The 16,945-nt window shown below is 34.5% G+C and overlaps 1 protein-coding gene across 1 annotated transcript in view; it reads left to right on the top strand.

The window, feature by feature from the left end:
- EYS (eyes shut homolog) overlaps window positions 1-16,945 on the top strand; it is a 1,324,234-nt gene that overhangs the window by 827,590 nt on the left and 479,699 nt on the right. Inside the window, 1 exon segment of the mRNA XM_047769134.1 lies at window positions 4,633-4,783. Coding sequence (XP_047625090.1) covers window positions 4,633-4,783 — 151 coding nt within the window.

The raw sequence follows: 16,945 nt of genomic DNA, 5'->3' as shown, positions 1-16,945 counted from the left end.
CTGGTCTTATGCTATTAACTTTATATCATGATATAGATAGAAGAAAGATGACAAACAAAAGCAAAAACAAAACAAAACAAAAACCCTCTGTAGAGAGGTTTGTTTTTTGGGGGAAAAGTACATGCCTCATAGGCATGATTCAGTTGTTTCCTTGTCCCTAATATGTATTCACTATAAAAGTGGCTAAATGTGTGTATGTTTTTGTGTTTGTGTAAAACCTAACCATATTCACACATATAGAACTCTGCAATTAACTACAGACCCTCTAGGGTCATGAAAGCATTACTAAAATAGACCACTTCCTGGGCTCTGCAGTCTAAGTCAATATACTTCAAAGAATTGAAAACAAATAGAGAATATTCTTTGAACAAGCTTGATTTAAGTAGAATTTGAAATTTTATAAAATTTTATGACACAAAAAAATAACCAGAACAATCCTTGTATATATGTAAATTTGCAGTATAATTTTGAATAATTATTGGGCCAAAAGAAAAAAATCACAAAAGAAATTAGAAAATAATAGCTAAATCTATTTTTAAAGAGAAATTTACAATCTTTTAAAAATAATTTTATTATGCCTTTCTTAATTTTTTTTTTATGGCTTCATCTGTGGCATATGAAAGTTCCCAGGCTAAGGGTCAAATTGGAACTTTAGCTGACGGCCTATACCACAGCCATAGCAACGTGGGATCTGAGCCACATCTGTGACCTATACCACAGCTCACAGCAATGCAGGATCCTTAACCCACTGAGGGAGACCAGGTATTGAACCCACGTCCTCATAGATACTAGTCAGATTCATTACCACTGAGCCACAATGGGATCTCTGAAATTTACAGTCTTGAGAGCATTTATTAGATTAAAAGCTCTACACACAGAAGTATAAATTAAGCCCAAAGGAAAGTTAAAGTAAGAAAATCATAAAGAGCAGAAGTTAACAAAGTAAGAACAGAATGGCAACCATTAAAATCGCCAAAACTGTTCTTTGAAACTTACTACTCCCCACCAGTATTGATCTACAAAGCAAATAATATGAAAAAGACACAAATAGCTAATATCACAAGAACGAAGAGGCATCATTAAAGTTCTGAAATCAATAAAAATATCAGAGGAAGTTATGAAATATTTATGCCAATCACTTTCAAAACTTAGATTAAATTAAAAATAATCCTAGGAGGAAAAAACTCCCACAATTTAATAAAATCAAGATGATAATACAGAAAGCTACATCAATTAATATTTTCCTAAAAATATCCAAGCACAGGTGACTGTACTATACTAGTAAATTCTATCATATATAAAAGGTTGATATTAAATCAGTGTTACATAGACTTTCTGAAGGAATATAAGAACAGCATAACTTGAAACCAAAGTTTTACAAAAGCAAGAAATTTGAAGGATGGTCTACCATATATATATGGTATACATAGAATATATATATATATATATATATATATATATAGATTCCTTAATACTATAGAAAAGTGAATCCTGTGTTACATAAACAAGACACACACACTATGACCAAATTATTCCAGAAATGCATTCAAACATTCAAAAGCCAGTTAACGTAATTCAGAACAAGTAAGAGAAACAAAGGAGAAAATAATTTGTGATTATCTCAATTTAAAAAAATGAACAAAGTAAGAGGTTTTAATCTATAAACATCTGGATGTATTATGAAGTATGTCAAAGTTTGATACAGGATTAGAAATATAGACAAATAAAATAGAAAGACAGCCCAGAAACACATACACATACACAAACGCCAAAACCATGTTGAGAGGGGAGAAAATAAGTAGGAGGATTTATATACTCCACTGGGTATTAAAGACTGTGTTTTTAGAGTAATTTTTAAGACAGTGATGTATTTGTACAAAGACAGAAAAAGTGACCAATGGAACAGAATGGAGTGTAGAAACATACCTACATACGTATGAATATGATTTATGACAGAAATGATATTGCAGAACAGTTCTTTTCTACTCACATCACTGAGTTGATTCAATTTTCATAAGGAAAAAATTGATATATGCCTGGGACTATATAAAAAACCAATCCCTGGTGGAATGCAGTACTAAGTGCCAGTAGTAAAATAATATCTTCAAAAATGAGGTAGAAAAGGAACATTAACAACCCCAGTAAATATGAATCATTAAGCAAAAGATAATGATCAATTGCTATACATTAAAATGAAGAGCTTTTGATCATTAGAAGACACTATTAAGAAAGTAAAAATGTGAGATGCTGAAAGGAAAAATAAAATAGTTTTGCAACATTTTTAACCAACAGAACATATGTCCAAAATACAGAGAACCCTAAATTATTTTTGTTAAATCCCCAACAGAAATGCATATATATTGCACCAAACAACATATGCAAGCATATTTAAAGTGTCAGTATTCATAAGAGCACCAAAGTGTATACCAATACTAGAATAATTTTTAAAATACCAACATAATAGCATATCTTGAAAAAGAATAAGCTACAATTAAATTATAACAAAGATGAGCATTGAAAAGCTGTTAACATTGAATGAAGATGGAGGGGTGTGTGATAATGTATGTTTTTGTTGGAGTTGGGATTTTTAACAGTAAATTTCTGTCTCTTCACCAAGGTAGTGGTTACTTGAGTATGTTCACAATGTCGTAGTTCACAGAGATTTACCCTTTATCCTTTTTGTCATACATAATCCAATTAAAAGTTCATGTAAATATATGAATACCATATCTTGTTTATCCATTCATCTGTTGATGGACACTTAGGTTGCTTCCATATATCTCACAGACGTAGAGAACAGACTAGTGGTTACCAATGGGGAGAAGAAGAGGGAAGGGGCAAGATATATAAATAAGCTACAAGAATATATTGTACAACAACAGGGAATGTAACCAATATTTCATAATTTTAAATGGATTGTAATCTATAAAAATTTTGAATCACTGTGTGGTACACTTGAAACTAAGATCATAGTGTTAATCAACCAAACTCAATTTTAAAAACTGAAATTCTTACATTTGTAACAACATGGATAGACCTAGAGGGTCTTATGCTTACTGAAATAAGTCAGAGAAAGACAAATAGTGTATGTTATGATTTATATGTGGAATCTTAAAAAATACAACAAACAAATGAGTATAGCAAAACAGAAATAGACTTAGAGGCATAGAGAGCAGACTGGTGATTACTAGGGGGGAGGGATATGGGGGGGACAGGATGAGGGTAGGGGGCTAAAAAATATACACATAACTATATATTAAATGTATAGGCCACAGGGAGTGTATTCTACAGCAGAGGGAAATATAACTATTACTTTATGGTGACTTTAAATGCATTATAACCTATAAAAATGCTGAGTTGCTGTGGTGTACAGTTGAAACTTTTGATATTGTAAATCAATTATAGTTTAATAAAAAATAAAGTGAAAATGTTTATGTAAATATATGAGAGGCAGAATGTCACATATCATAATATAGGATGACATTGATAGATGAATATTACATGTGACTTAAGGGTAACTTTAAAAGGATTATAACTAAAATTACTTGCTGGGTAGGTAAACAAAGAAATTGACTAGATAATGGATCTACCAACTTTTTCTATATAGAGTTAGGAGTTCCCATTATGGCATAGTGGAAACGAGTCTGACTAGGATCCATGAGAATGCGGGTTCAGTCCCTGACCTTGCTTAGTGGGTTAAGGATCCGGCATTGCCATGAGCTGTGGTGTAGGTCACAAATGCTACTTGGATCTGGCATTGATGTGGCTGTGGCAAAGGCCATCAGGCATAGCCCTGACTTGACCCCTAGCCTGGGAACTTCCACATGCTGCAAGTGCAGCCCCCCCCTGCCAAAAAAAAAGCAAAATAGTTTTGGCTCTTCAGCCTTAGAATCTTTGTTGCAACTACTCAATTCTGCCAAGAAAGTAGCCTTAGTTTGTATGTAAATAAATATATGGCTTTGTCCCAGTTAAACTTTATTCATAATGAAGCGGCAGCCAGGCCTGGGCCAAAGTTTCCAATCCCTGAATTAGATGATTAGTTAAATATATGGCTACAGAAAATGAGACATGCATATCTATGTGTTAAAGTATTGTTGAAGTTTTTTCTCATCTTTCTAAAAATTGAGTATATGAAAATTATTGCTGGAAGTCTCTATTTATATTTAGTTAGTTTATTTTTAAACATTTTATTGCTGTGATTTATATTTCCACAACAAATTACTTTCTGCAGTATTACTGTTTGCAGCCTAAAGATGTATTGTACACTAGATAACCATATCTAAACCTGATCCATTTAAATAATTTTCACTCAATGTAAAAAACTGAAGTAGAATATTCGAACATTGTTTTAGTCATTGTTGAGAAAGATCTGTTTATTATCAGGATTTATTTCATTAGATGATTGCTACAATTTGTTGTTTTATCAAAATTTAACTTTATATTTATGTGCTTAAATCATTAAGGCCTTCTAATTTAGAGCAGATTAATCTACTTCTGGCTTTGTTGGTTTTACGATGAGATAATACATTTACGTAAATCTTTCTGCTTTTGCTAAGAGCCTAATTAATTGGTCAAACAAATGTCTTTACAACACATGCTAAAACCATAAATTTCTTATCTAAATGGTTGCAGGCAAGAATTGGATCCATGTAAAGCCGAACTGACTATTCTAGGGAGAACTATAAAAGCAAGCAAATCTATCAATCACATATATGGAAAACCCCTTCCAGACTCAGGGACTGTCTTTGTTGGTGGAATTCCAGATCTGCGTGGAGTAAATCAGGTATTTCTTTCTGTTGATGTTATAAATTATATTCATTATGTCATTTTATGAAAAAGAAAAGTAGGAAAACTAGAAGTTTCCTGGCTACTAGGGCCATCTACATGGTTTCAATTTTTTTTTTCATTCTACTAACATATATGTCTTTATATATACTGCCAGTGTGTACTAAAAGTGTACTGCTCTCATTAGCCAGAATGGCCTAGTATCCGGCTACTTCCCCATCTTATGGCTATACATGTGCATTATATATCATGATAATATTAAGCATTATATGCCATGATAATATTAAGCATATGGGCTCTTGTTCACCCTTGTGCTAGTGATTCTTTTGGACATATGAGAGGTTGGCTTAATAACACATCTAAAATATGATTTGAAAAATGGAACTGGAAGTCCATTCCCAGTCTCTGCTTCACATGGTGTTCCCCAATGTAAGAACATTTTCTACCGAGTTCTGTGCACATGCCATATAATCAGCTTCTTGTTGTCTTTATTAACCTATATTTTAGGATAAGAGCTTGCATGCTGACTTAAATGCTATTGATTATTTGGTTCTAATTTGTTATTACAGGCCATTACATTAAATATTTAATGTTGTTTGTTAAGTGTATCAATAGCTTATAACATTTATACTGTTAATTGGAGAATCTTATATTTATCATTTCACTGTACATACTTGAACACACTATTTTTCATTTTTGGAAATATAAAATGCTCTTATTTAAAACTCTCACAAGTGATATGAATTGGATACATATCTACTCACTATATGATAACTACTAAGAGTCCATTATAAGTAAACTAATTTCAAAACAAATATAAAGAAAAAAAAGTAATTTGCAAAGTTGATGTGACACACATGCCTTTAATGAAATAGGGAAATGATCTATCTCTAAACATGGGAATTACTTCAGATTCAGCTTTACTCCATTAGCAGTATATTGGTTGATCATCAGATAAACTTAGGGGCCTTTTTCTATTATGTTAATGCCCTTTATTGACTTTTTCCTAGATAAACTGTCCCAGAAGCTTAATAAGAGTAGGAAATATATTTTATTTACCTTTCTATCCCCCAAGGCCAGTACAGTTACTGTCACATAGTAAGTGTTCAGTAAACATCTTTCAAATAAATGATTAAAAAGTATTTTAAAAATTCTAAAAAATACATAAGTTTATTTTTAGTCATTTATATTTGAATTGATCTCTTGTTATATAATTGATAACTATTATATTTTTCCCAAGTAACAGGGGGTTTAATATAGAATTAACTTTTGTGAACATACATTAAAAGCAGGTTAAGACTTGAGATAATATTTTATTGGAGAGACACAAATATGTCTAATACAGTTATGTATTTACTCCAATAGAAATATAAAAAATACAAAGGCAATATAAAAAAAAACAGAAAAGGAAGCATTCTGATCTTCTTGGGGGAGTCTGTAGAGGTTTGTAGATTCTAAGAGTTTATAAGACAGAGACATAGACAGCTGCATGTAAAACAATGAAACTAGAATACACCCTCATGCCATGCACAAAAATAAATTCAAAATGGCTTAAAGACCTAAACATAAGTCAAGACAACGTAAAACTCCTAGAAGAGAACACAGGCAAAACATTCCCTGACATCAATCATAAAAATGTTTTCTTAGGTCAGCCTCCAAAGACAATAGAAATAAAATAAACCAAGGGACCTAATAAAACTGACAAGCTTTTGCACAGCAAAGGAAACAAAACAAAACAAAAAGACAACCAACAAGAGCTTAATCTCCAAAATACACAAACAACTCATATAACTCAACAGAAAAAAAAATGAAAAATGGACAGAAGACCTAAATAGACATTTCTCTAAAGACATAGGGCTAGCCAATAGGCACATGAAAAAAATGCTCAATACTACTAATTATTAGAGAAATGCAAATCAAAACTACTATGAGGTACCACTTCACCCCATTCAGAATGGCCGTCACTAACAAGTCCACAAATAACAAATGCTGGAGAGGGTGTGTAGAATAGGGAATCCTCCTGCACAGTTGGTGGGAATGTGAATTGGTACAACCATTATGGAAAACAGTGTGGAAATTCCTCAGAAAATTCAGTGTAGAACTACCATATGATCCAGCCATCCCACTCCTAGGCATATAACTGGACAAAACTTTCATTCAAAAAGATACATGCAGAGTTCCCATTATGGCTCAGCAATAATGAACCTGACTAGTATCCATGAGGATACAGGTTTGGTCCCTGGCCTCTCTCAGTGGGCTAAATTCCCAGCATTGCCATGAGCTGTGGTGTAGATTGTAGGCACGATTTGGGTCCCATGTTGCTGTGGCTGTGGCATAGGCCAGCAGCTGCAGCTCTAATTCACCCCCTAGCCTGGGAATTTCTATATGCCACAGGTGCAGCCCTAAAAAAAGAAAAAAAAAAAGTACATGCATCCCATGTTCATTACAACACTGTTCACAATAGCCAAACATGGAAACAACAAAATGTCCAATGACAGGTGAATGGATTAATAAGACGTGGGAGTTCCCATTGTGATACAGTGGAAACAAATCTGACTAGGAACCATGAGGTTGCAGGTTCGATCCCTGGCTTCGCTCAGTGGGTTAAGGATAAGGCATTGCCATGAGGTGTGGTGTAGGTCACAGACATGGCTAGGATCTGGCATTGCTGCGGCTTTGGCATAGGCTGGAAGCTGTAGCTCTGATTACCCCTAGAGTGCGGCCCTAAAAAAAGAAGATGTGGTACATATACACAATGGAATACTACTCAGCCATAAAAAAGAATGAAATAATGCCACTTGCAGCAACATGGATGCAACTAGAGATTCTCATATTTTGTGAAGTAAATCAGAGAGAGAAAAGCAAATACCATATGATATAATTTATCTGTGGAATCTAAAGTATGGCACAGATAGACCTATCTACAGAATAGAAAGATACTCATAGACATAGAGAAAATACTTGTGGCTTCCAAAGGGGAGGGGGACAGAGTGGGATGGACTGAGAGTTTGGGATTAGTAGATGCAAACTATTGCATTTGGAGTGGATAAGCAATGAGATCCCTCTGCATAGCTCAGGGAACTATATCTCGTCACTTGTGATGGAACATGATGGAGGATGATGTGAGAAAAATAATGTATATATACGTATCAGTGTGTCACTTTGCTGTACAGCAGAAATTGACAGAACACTGTAAATCAATTATAATAGAAAAAATAAAAGCAAAAATAATAGGCAGGAAATAAGAAGAGTTGGTGTAGATGTGGAAAAAACAGAACCCTAACACACTGATGATAGAAATGTAAACTGATGAGGCTCTATAGAAAACATTATGGAGGTCCTTCTAAAAATTAATAATTGAATCATACAATTCAGCTATCCCACTTATGGGTACTTATCCAAAGAATATGAAAACGTAATTTTAAAAGATATATTATGTGCACCTCAATATTCATCAAGTCATTATTTACAAAAGCTAAGATACAGAAACAATTTGTTTCCACAATCAGACTGATAGATAAAGAAGAAGTGGTATATATACAATGGAATATTCCTCAGCCATAAAAAAGATGAATCCTTGCCCTTTGGGAAAACATGGATAGACCTAGAGTGTATTAGGCTAAGTGAAATAATTCAGACATAGAAAGATAAATACCATATAATTCCATTCATATATGGAATATAGAAAACAAACAAAATTACAAAATAAATGAACCAAACTGAAGAAAAACAAAATGTAGATACAGAGACCAGAGTAGTAGTTCTGAAATGGGAAGGACAAAGTGGGATAGCAAAATGGGCAAAGGAGATCAACGATACGGTGATGAATACAAATTAAATTTTTGGTGGTGAACAAGCTGCTGTGTATTAGGAAGCTGAAACATGATGCTGTTCTCAGAAAACTTATATGATATTATAAACCAATGTTACTTCAATAAAAAAAAATAAATTTTAAAAAAAAGAAATATGGGACTGGAGTTCATAGGAGACCATGCCCATGTGGCTGGGGAGGCTTTGTACAGGTGCTAATGGAGGCCACAATCATTGATTGGACTGATTAAAGAATGAGAGACCAGAAAGCTGAGAACTGAGGATTAGCATCAAGGCATGGGCTAAAGAAGAGCGGCCCACAGGAATGGGTAGGGAGTAGAGAGACTGGAAGTAGGACAAAGGAAAACACACAGTCACAAAACCAAAGATGGAAAATGTTTCCAAATGGAGCGCATGTTCAGCACCAAAGCTGCACTGCCAGCCAGCAGTTTCAAGAGACGCTAAGGACAGAAAACAAATTTTAACATTTTGAGTAAGAATAAATGGAATTGCAGAAGCAAGAGAGTAATTTTAGGTTATTTTACTAGAAATTTGTTAGTAAAAAGGGAGAGAGAAAGGTTGTAATCAAGGGGAGGACAGCGTGTCAAGGCAGAGATGCAGAGATAATTGTAATTGACAATAATTTTAAAGAATTTTTCTCCTAAAATCTTGTTTGAAAGGATTGGCATTTACTGAGGGATTGTCTCACTAAAAACTTGTTATTTGCCCTGTGGTGTAGAGCAACTGGACATTTGCTGCAATTAGCTGTAGAGGAAACTCAGTACATGGACTGATAGCATTTACCTTGAAGTTAAAAGGACAGCTAGAGAAGCAGATTCCACCTGCTTCACTGGAGAGATTTTATATTAGCCCTTCATTCATTGATTTTCATTCTTTTCTTATACTATTACTGTGTCATAGTAACTGTATGTGTGTGTGCAAGTGCGTGTGTATATGATATATACTTATATGATTGAATAAGCAGGTTATAAAATATACCCATATACTACTTCAAGAGAAATCACATGATAAATCAGAAAAAAAGAAAGGAAAACTAACTTTGTGAATGTATGTGCAATGTAGTCCCTCTGAACATCATGCAGGCTCTATCTAATTATTGTGTTCTGATTAAGAGCTGCTGTTTAAACTCAGTGGGTGGTCAGTTCTCAGAAAATTAAAAACAACAGGTTTGCAGTATAAAACACTCAGGAAGAAAGCTATAGTTGATTCCTCTAGCCAATAGGTGCTAAATTACAATTATTCTCCTGCCTACAAATTTCCAATAGTGTCTTTCTGTATTGGCGAGAATCCCGCCATATGATAAAAGTCCCTAATCCACCATGTATATGCTGATAAGTTGTTTAATGCTTCCCTTAACAAAAACACACAGAGCTCAGTATGTGAGAAGAGAATGAAACAGTTAGACACTTTTAATTTTCTGCCTAAAGTGTGAAAAACTCTGTGTCCCCTGATAACAATAATAGTGGTAACTTCCAGGGTCCAAGAGTAAATGCCCCCTCTCTGGCTGTAGGAAAACACTTTCCTTGGTAATACCTTAATTGTTATACTTTTCAGTGCATGGGCTCCTGCTTTGGGGTCCAAGTTGCTTAAGGACACTAAACCTTAATCCCTAAAACATGCAGACTAAGTTACAATAGTACCCAGTATTCTCCTTGCTAAATATAAAGGGAAATAAAATAATTATGCAAATAAATATTATTTGTTAATCATTAGTGATTGTTTTTTCTTTCTACAGAAGTTGAGAACATAACATAAAATGTGTTCTGGAAACACACTAGCTTTTTTTTTCACCTTCAAGTCAATTACTAATATTAAAAACAGAATATAGGAGTTCCCGTCGTGGCGCAGTGGTTAACGAATCTCACTAGGAACCATGAGGTTACAGGTTCAATCCCTGCCCTTGCTCAGTGGGTTAAGGATCCATGTTGCCGTGAGCTATGGTGTAGGTTGCAGACGCGGTCAGATCCTACGTTGCTGTGGCTGTGGTGTGGGCTGGCGGCTATAGCTCCGATTAGACCCCTAACCTGGGAACCTCCATATGCCACAGGAATGGCCCTAGAAAAGGAAAAAAAAAAAAAAAAGGCAGAATATAGGAGTTTCCACTGTGATGTGACAGGATCAGCCACATCTCTGCAGCACTGGGACACAGGTTCGATTCTGGCCTGGCATAAGCAGGTTAAGGACACCTAATTGTCACAGCTGTGGCAGAGGTCACAACTGTGGCTTGGATCTGATCCGTGGCCCGGGAACTCCACATGCCTTGGGATGGCTCCCCCAAAAGAAAAATAAATAAATAGAAACATAATATATCATGACATGTACTCATATAAAATTGGAATTTTTGAACAATCAGAAACTGACTTAACCCATTTGGGCTGCTATAACAAAATACTGTAGACTTGAGGACTGAAACCACATTTATTTTTCAGTTATGAAGCTGGGAAGACCAAGATCAAAGTGCTAGTAGATTGGAATCAGATGAGGAACTCTTTTCTAGCTCATAGTCGTCTGTCTATAGCTGTGACCTCACATTGCTGGAAAGGATAAGAGAGGTTTCTGGAACCTTTTTTATAAGGGTATTAATTTCATTTATCCACCTTCCTGACCTATCACTTCCCAAAGTCCCTACCTCCTAATAACAATATATTGGGAGGTTAGGATTTCCAACAAATGAATTTTGGGGGACACAGATATTCAATACATAATGGTGACTTATTCCAAGAATCTAAACAACCATTTTCATTTTTAATTTTCACAAAGTAGAGAAGTAATTTAAATTAATAATTATAAACATTTTAAGTGTATCCCTTGAGAAAACAAGAACACTTTGTTAAAGAAATGTGCTATCTGTTTTATGTATGTTCAAAACAATGATTTGTATATTTGATAATTAATTTGCTACAAATCAATAGACTTTTATAAAAAGTTGTGTCAAAAATAAACCATGAAAATATCTTAGCCAAAAAAAGTTACTGTTGAATCAATAGTCTAATACATAAAGACAGAACTCTCTTTTAGAAGTTGTGATAGATTCCTGAAGAATAAATTAAAAAATCAAAATTAAATATGATATATCTCAAAGGAAACCAAAAAGAAAACAAAAAGAGAATTTACAGAATGGGAGAAAATAAATTCAAATGATGCAACTGACAAGGGATTAATCTCTAAAATATGCAAACAACTTACACAACTCAACAGCAAAAAAGCCAACAACCCAATGGAAAAATGGGCAAAAGACCTGAATAGACATTTCTCCAAAGAAGATAAGCAGATGTCCAACAAGCACATGAAAAAATGCTCAGCATCACTGATTACTAGAGAAATACAAATCAAAACTACCATGAGATACCACCTCACACCTCACAGTCAGAATGGCCATCATTAATAAGTCCACAAATAGCAAGGGCTGGAGGGGGTCTGGAGAAAAGTGAACCCTCCTCCTGCACTTAGTGGGAATGTAAGCTGGTACAACCACTATGGAGAATAGTATAGAGTTGCCTTAGAAATCTATACATAGAACTACCATATGACCCAGCAGTCCCACTCTTGGGCATATGTCTGGACAAAACTTTCCTTGAAAAAGACCCGTGCACCTGCATGTTCATTGCAGCATTATTCACAATAATCAAGACATGGAAACAACCCAAATGTCTATCGACAGATGATTGGATTAGGAAGATGTGATGTATATACACAATGGAATACTACTAAGCCATAAAAAAGAACAAAATAATGCCATTTGTTGGATGGGATGGATGGAACTAGAGACTCTCACACTAAGTGAAACAAGTCAGAAAGAGAAAGACAAATACCATATGATATCACTTATATCTGGAATCTAATATATGGCACAAATGAACATTTCCACAGAAAATAAAATCAGGGACTTGGAGAATAGACTCATGATTGCCAAGGGGGAGGGGGAGGGAGCAGGATGTACTGGGAGCTTGGGGTAAATAGATGCAGACTATTGCCTTTGGAATGGATAAGCAATGAGATCCTGCTGTGTAGCACTGGGAAGTATCTAGCCACTTATGATGGAGCATGATAATGTGAGAAAAAAGAGTGTATACATGTATGTATAACTGGGTCATCATGCTGTACAGTAGAAAATAGAACACTGTAAACCATCTATAATGAAAAAATCATTATATTAAAATAAATATATAAATGATATCACTTTTTGTGGAATCTAAAATATGATGAGCCTCTAAAAAAAAAAAGTAGATCATGGCCAAGAAGAGCAGACTTGGGGTTCTCAAGGGGGAAAGGGGAAGGAGGGGGATGGATGGGAATTCGGGGGGGATATGGGGATACAAACTGTTATATTTGGAATGGATGGCAGTGGGATCCTTCTGTACAGCACAGAGAAATGTGTTTGATAGGGTCACTTCACTGTACAACGGAACTTGTCAAAACACTGTAAATCAACTATATTTGAAGAAGAAGAGGAAAAAGAAGAAGAATTTATATCAGAAAAATAAAAAATGAAAGATCTAAATATTAAAAAATTTTTAAATAAATTATATGTTTCACTTTCTATAGAATATTTTGATATACGTCACAACTCTATCAATTTAGAGAGGTAATGTCACTTCGGTAAATTGTTTATGATACACTTTGGAGTATGTTTTTCAACTTTTTAAAGCTCTTCCAAGAAGCTTAGATGTACACAAAATGTAATCAAAAATAAAGTATAATCACATATAAAGTGAACACACTAGTGAATACAATGGAAAAAAGATGGCAAATTCAACCCTTCTGGGTTCTGAAAATAATGAAAAGTTAGTCCCTAGTCTGTCTTCATGTACTATCTATTCAATCTTGAAAATAGAATCACTCTACAGGAAGCAAAGCCTTTTAAATAGGCACATCTCTGATAAGAAAAATCATAGAGATATCAAGGTTTCATAACAACACTCTAAAATTCATTGCTGTAAGTCATTCATCATTCATTTGACCATTCTGCTGGACTACCATTGGGCCCTTTGTTGTCTCCTCTGCCATCAATGGCACCTGGCCACAAGTCAACAAAATATCAGGGACAGACCAGCCTCACGAGGATTATTTCTCATTCTTTGCACATATAAGAACCATTTTTTGGGCTGCACCCACAGTATAAGGAAGTTCCCAGGCCAGGGATTGAACCACACTGCGGTTGTGACCTGTGCCTCAGCTGTGGCAACACCGGATCCTTCACCCACTGCACCGCAAGGAAACTTCCTGACTCAATGCTATTATATTCATTTTACGAATTCACATCTTAGGCATATATATATATATGTAGTAAGCACAGCCCTTAGCTTTTTGGTACTTAAACCAAATTCTTTGACCTCAAAGAACACGATAACTATAATACAATACTCTCTAAGCCCTCCTGGTGCAAATAAAGGTTGTGGACTGGCAAATATTTCTGCATGTAGAAAAGTATACACTTTTATATACTTTTTTAATATACTTTTATACGCTCTTTTAAGAAATAACTTGAATTGGTGGGAAAAAAATACCTGAATTGAAATGAAGACCTTGATTTTTCATCATACTTCTACTAAATCACAAACCTCTCTTTTAAAATGATAAGCTTGAGTTATTTTTCAAAGTCTACCCCCGTTCAAAATTCTGTGGTTCTATACTATATACCATGATATATATCACTATATATATATATATTATTTAGTGTATATGATATATATGATACTAAATGGCATATGTAATATATTATTTACTAGAATATGAATTACACAAATAGTCTTTATATTAGGATCTGTGTGACAAATTCTGTTATATTCTGCTCACCTAGGATCACCTAACTTTTATATAATATCCCTGAGGACACCTCTTAAAAGACTCCCATCTGGTGTTCCTTCTGTTCCTCCCTAAATTTCCATTTATTTGTAAAAAGCCTCAAAAAGTTTTCATCTTAAAATGAACAAACAGTTCAACAAAACTTCACAATAATACATCTCATCCATAGCTTAAACTATGAAAAAAATACAGATGAAAAATGAAACATGAATTTATAGGCACCTTTTTATGTTAATAGATTTATTAAAATCAAAGTTCTTCAATGTTTCCCTATCAGTGGTTAGGGGACAATGAGTAAAGTAAATCATGAAATAATCTAGTCTGTATTGGTTAGGGAATTCTAATAATACAGATCATAATTTTAAAAATCTTTAATTTTGCAGCATAATCTAAGTAACTCAATAGCAAGAGAATAAAATCTATTTTTGGTTTACGTGCTTTGGGGATATTAATCTGGGAGATAGTTTTCCAGTAAAATCTAAGAATTTAAGGCTAATTTAGCCAAAGGCTATAGAACAGAGCTCTCAGGTGAATGATCTGATATAAAAATTATAATGTAAAATTTAAGGAGGCTGTGACATGGGAAAAAAAGAGAAGCATGAATTCAGAGAATCTGCAACATAACATAACATAATCCATAAAGATGAAAATGAAGTACTTCATAACGGCAATGGTGAAGTGTTATATAATCCAAAATTATTAAAGCCGCCTTTGTCAGTAACTACACCGGCTCCTTCAAAGACAAAAATAAGAGTGTCTACTTACTTGGCATGATAAGACAAAACTCATTTTCTGATCATTTAGAACAAGCCCTCTTAGTGCCAAGACTTTGTCAACTTACTATTTTTGAGACCTGCTCCATTTTTTTCCATGACACAGTGCTTCCTAAGGGCTGGGCCACATCACTATAAATATTCACTCAGAAGAGGCAGCAGAATTCCAAGATTAGGAAAAATCAGAATATATTACATTTAGAATGGATAAGAAATGAGGTCCTACTGCATAGCACAGGGAATTATATCCATTCTCTTGGGACAAAACATGATCGACGATAGTATGAGAAAAAGAATGTTTATATATGTATGACTGAATAACTTTGCTGTACAGAAGAAATTTAAATACTTTAAATCAACTATAATTTTTAAAATAAAATAAATTGTTCCTGCTTAGAAAAATAAAGTCCATTGTATTATAATTTTAAATAATTTTGGAGTAGGATTTTCCATCATGGCACAGCAGAACAAATCCGACTAGGAGCCATGAGGTTGTGGGTTTGATCCCTGGCGTGCTCAGTGCGTTAAGGATCCTGCATTGCTATGAACTATGGGGTAGGTTGCAGACGCGGCTAGATCCCGCATTGCTGTGACTCTGGCATAGGCCGGCAGCTGTAGCTCAGGTTACACCCCTGGCCTGGGACCTCCATATGCCTCGAGTGTGGCCCTAAAAAAAGCAAAAAAATAAAAATAAAAATGAAAAAATAATTTCAGAGTAAATAATTATTGTTCCAACTTCACATTGTACCTAAGATCCATCATGTCCACTGAATCCTTAAAAGAACAGTGTTATTAATTTCACTTTCCAGATGAAACAAACAAAAAATCTTAGTTCAGAGAGTTTGTGACTCACCAGCCATGAAGGGGAAATTAAGACCTTATTCAACTGGTTCTGAACTCCATGTTTATTTCATTGTTTCTATTTTGTGTCCCACTAATATTAGTTTTTTTTTTTTTAATGATGCAATGGTAATATAAAATTGTCAGCACTTTAAGAGTGTTATGCTGAAATTTTTGTCCTGATTTCTGCAAAAGGCACCCTCACTTTATCCTTAAAAATAAAGGCTGTGTCTTTGATTTTAGAAAGAAAGAGAGAGAGAGAGGAAGGAAGGAAGGAAGGAAGGAAGGAAGGAGAAGGAAGAAAGAAGGAAGGAAGGAAAAGAAAGAAAGAAAGAAAGAAGGAAGGAAGGAAGGAAGGAAGGAAGGAAAGAAGGAAGGGAGAGAGGGAAGGGTGAAGGAAGGAAAAGAAAAATCAGGGCCCTGGAGTTAGAATTCTGTCTTCCTCCTTGGGCAAGTCACATATCTATCCTTGCTTGGTCTCTTTATCTTTATTTGCAAAACGAAGGTGCCACCATCGTAGGGTTGTAATAAAAAGGGTTCAAATATTGCACAGTATGCACTGAATAACTGTTATCCTTTACTATTATTTTGTCTTGAGTTTTCTTTCCAAAATTGAAATTTAATTCCATGCTATGCTCCATAAACACAAAAAAACTTTTTGACGTTATTTCTAGTGCCATGTATTCCACTCCAAAAATTAAAGTTTTGAAACTGATTGTGCTTTTGAAATGGATGTTCATGCTATGAACATTTGATCCCAGTGCAGCTACTAAACAATTTCCTAAATGCTAAGTATAAACATAAATACCATTCTGTTTTCCTAAAATGTTCAATCTGTTTTATTTTTACATCGCTTACTGGTAAAAGTGAACTAATGAATACACAATTTCCTGTTATTTAAGGCTGTGTAA

The sequence above is a fragment of the Phacochoerus africanus genome, chromosome 2, assembly GCF_016906955.1.
Source record: "Phacochoerus africanus isolate WHEZ1 chromosome 2, ROS_Pafr_v1, whole genome shotgun sequence".
Taxonomy (NCBI): Eukaryota; Metazoa; Chordata; class Mammalia; order Artiodactyla; family Suidae; genus Phacochoerus; species Phacochoerus africanus.
The sequence above is the reverse complement of the archived record's forward strand: the minus strand, read 5'-3'. Positions and strand labels throughout refer to the sequence as shown.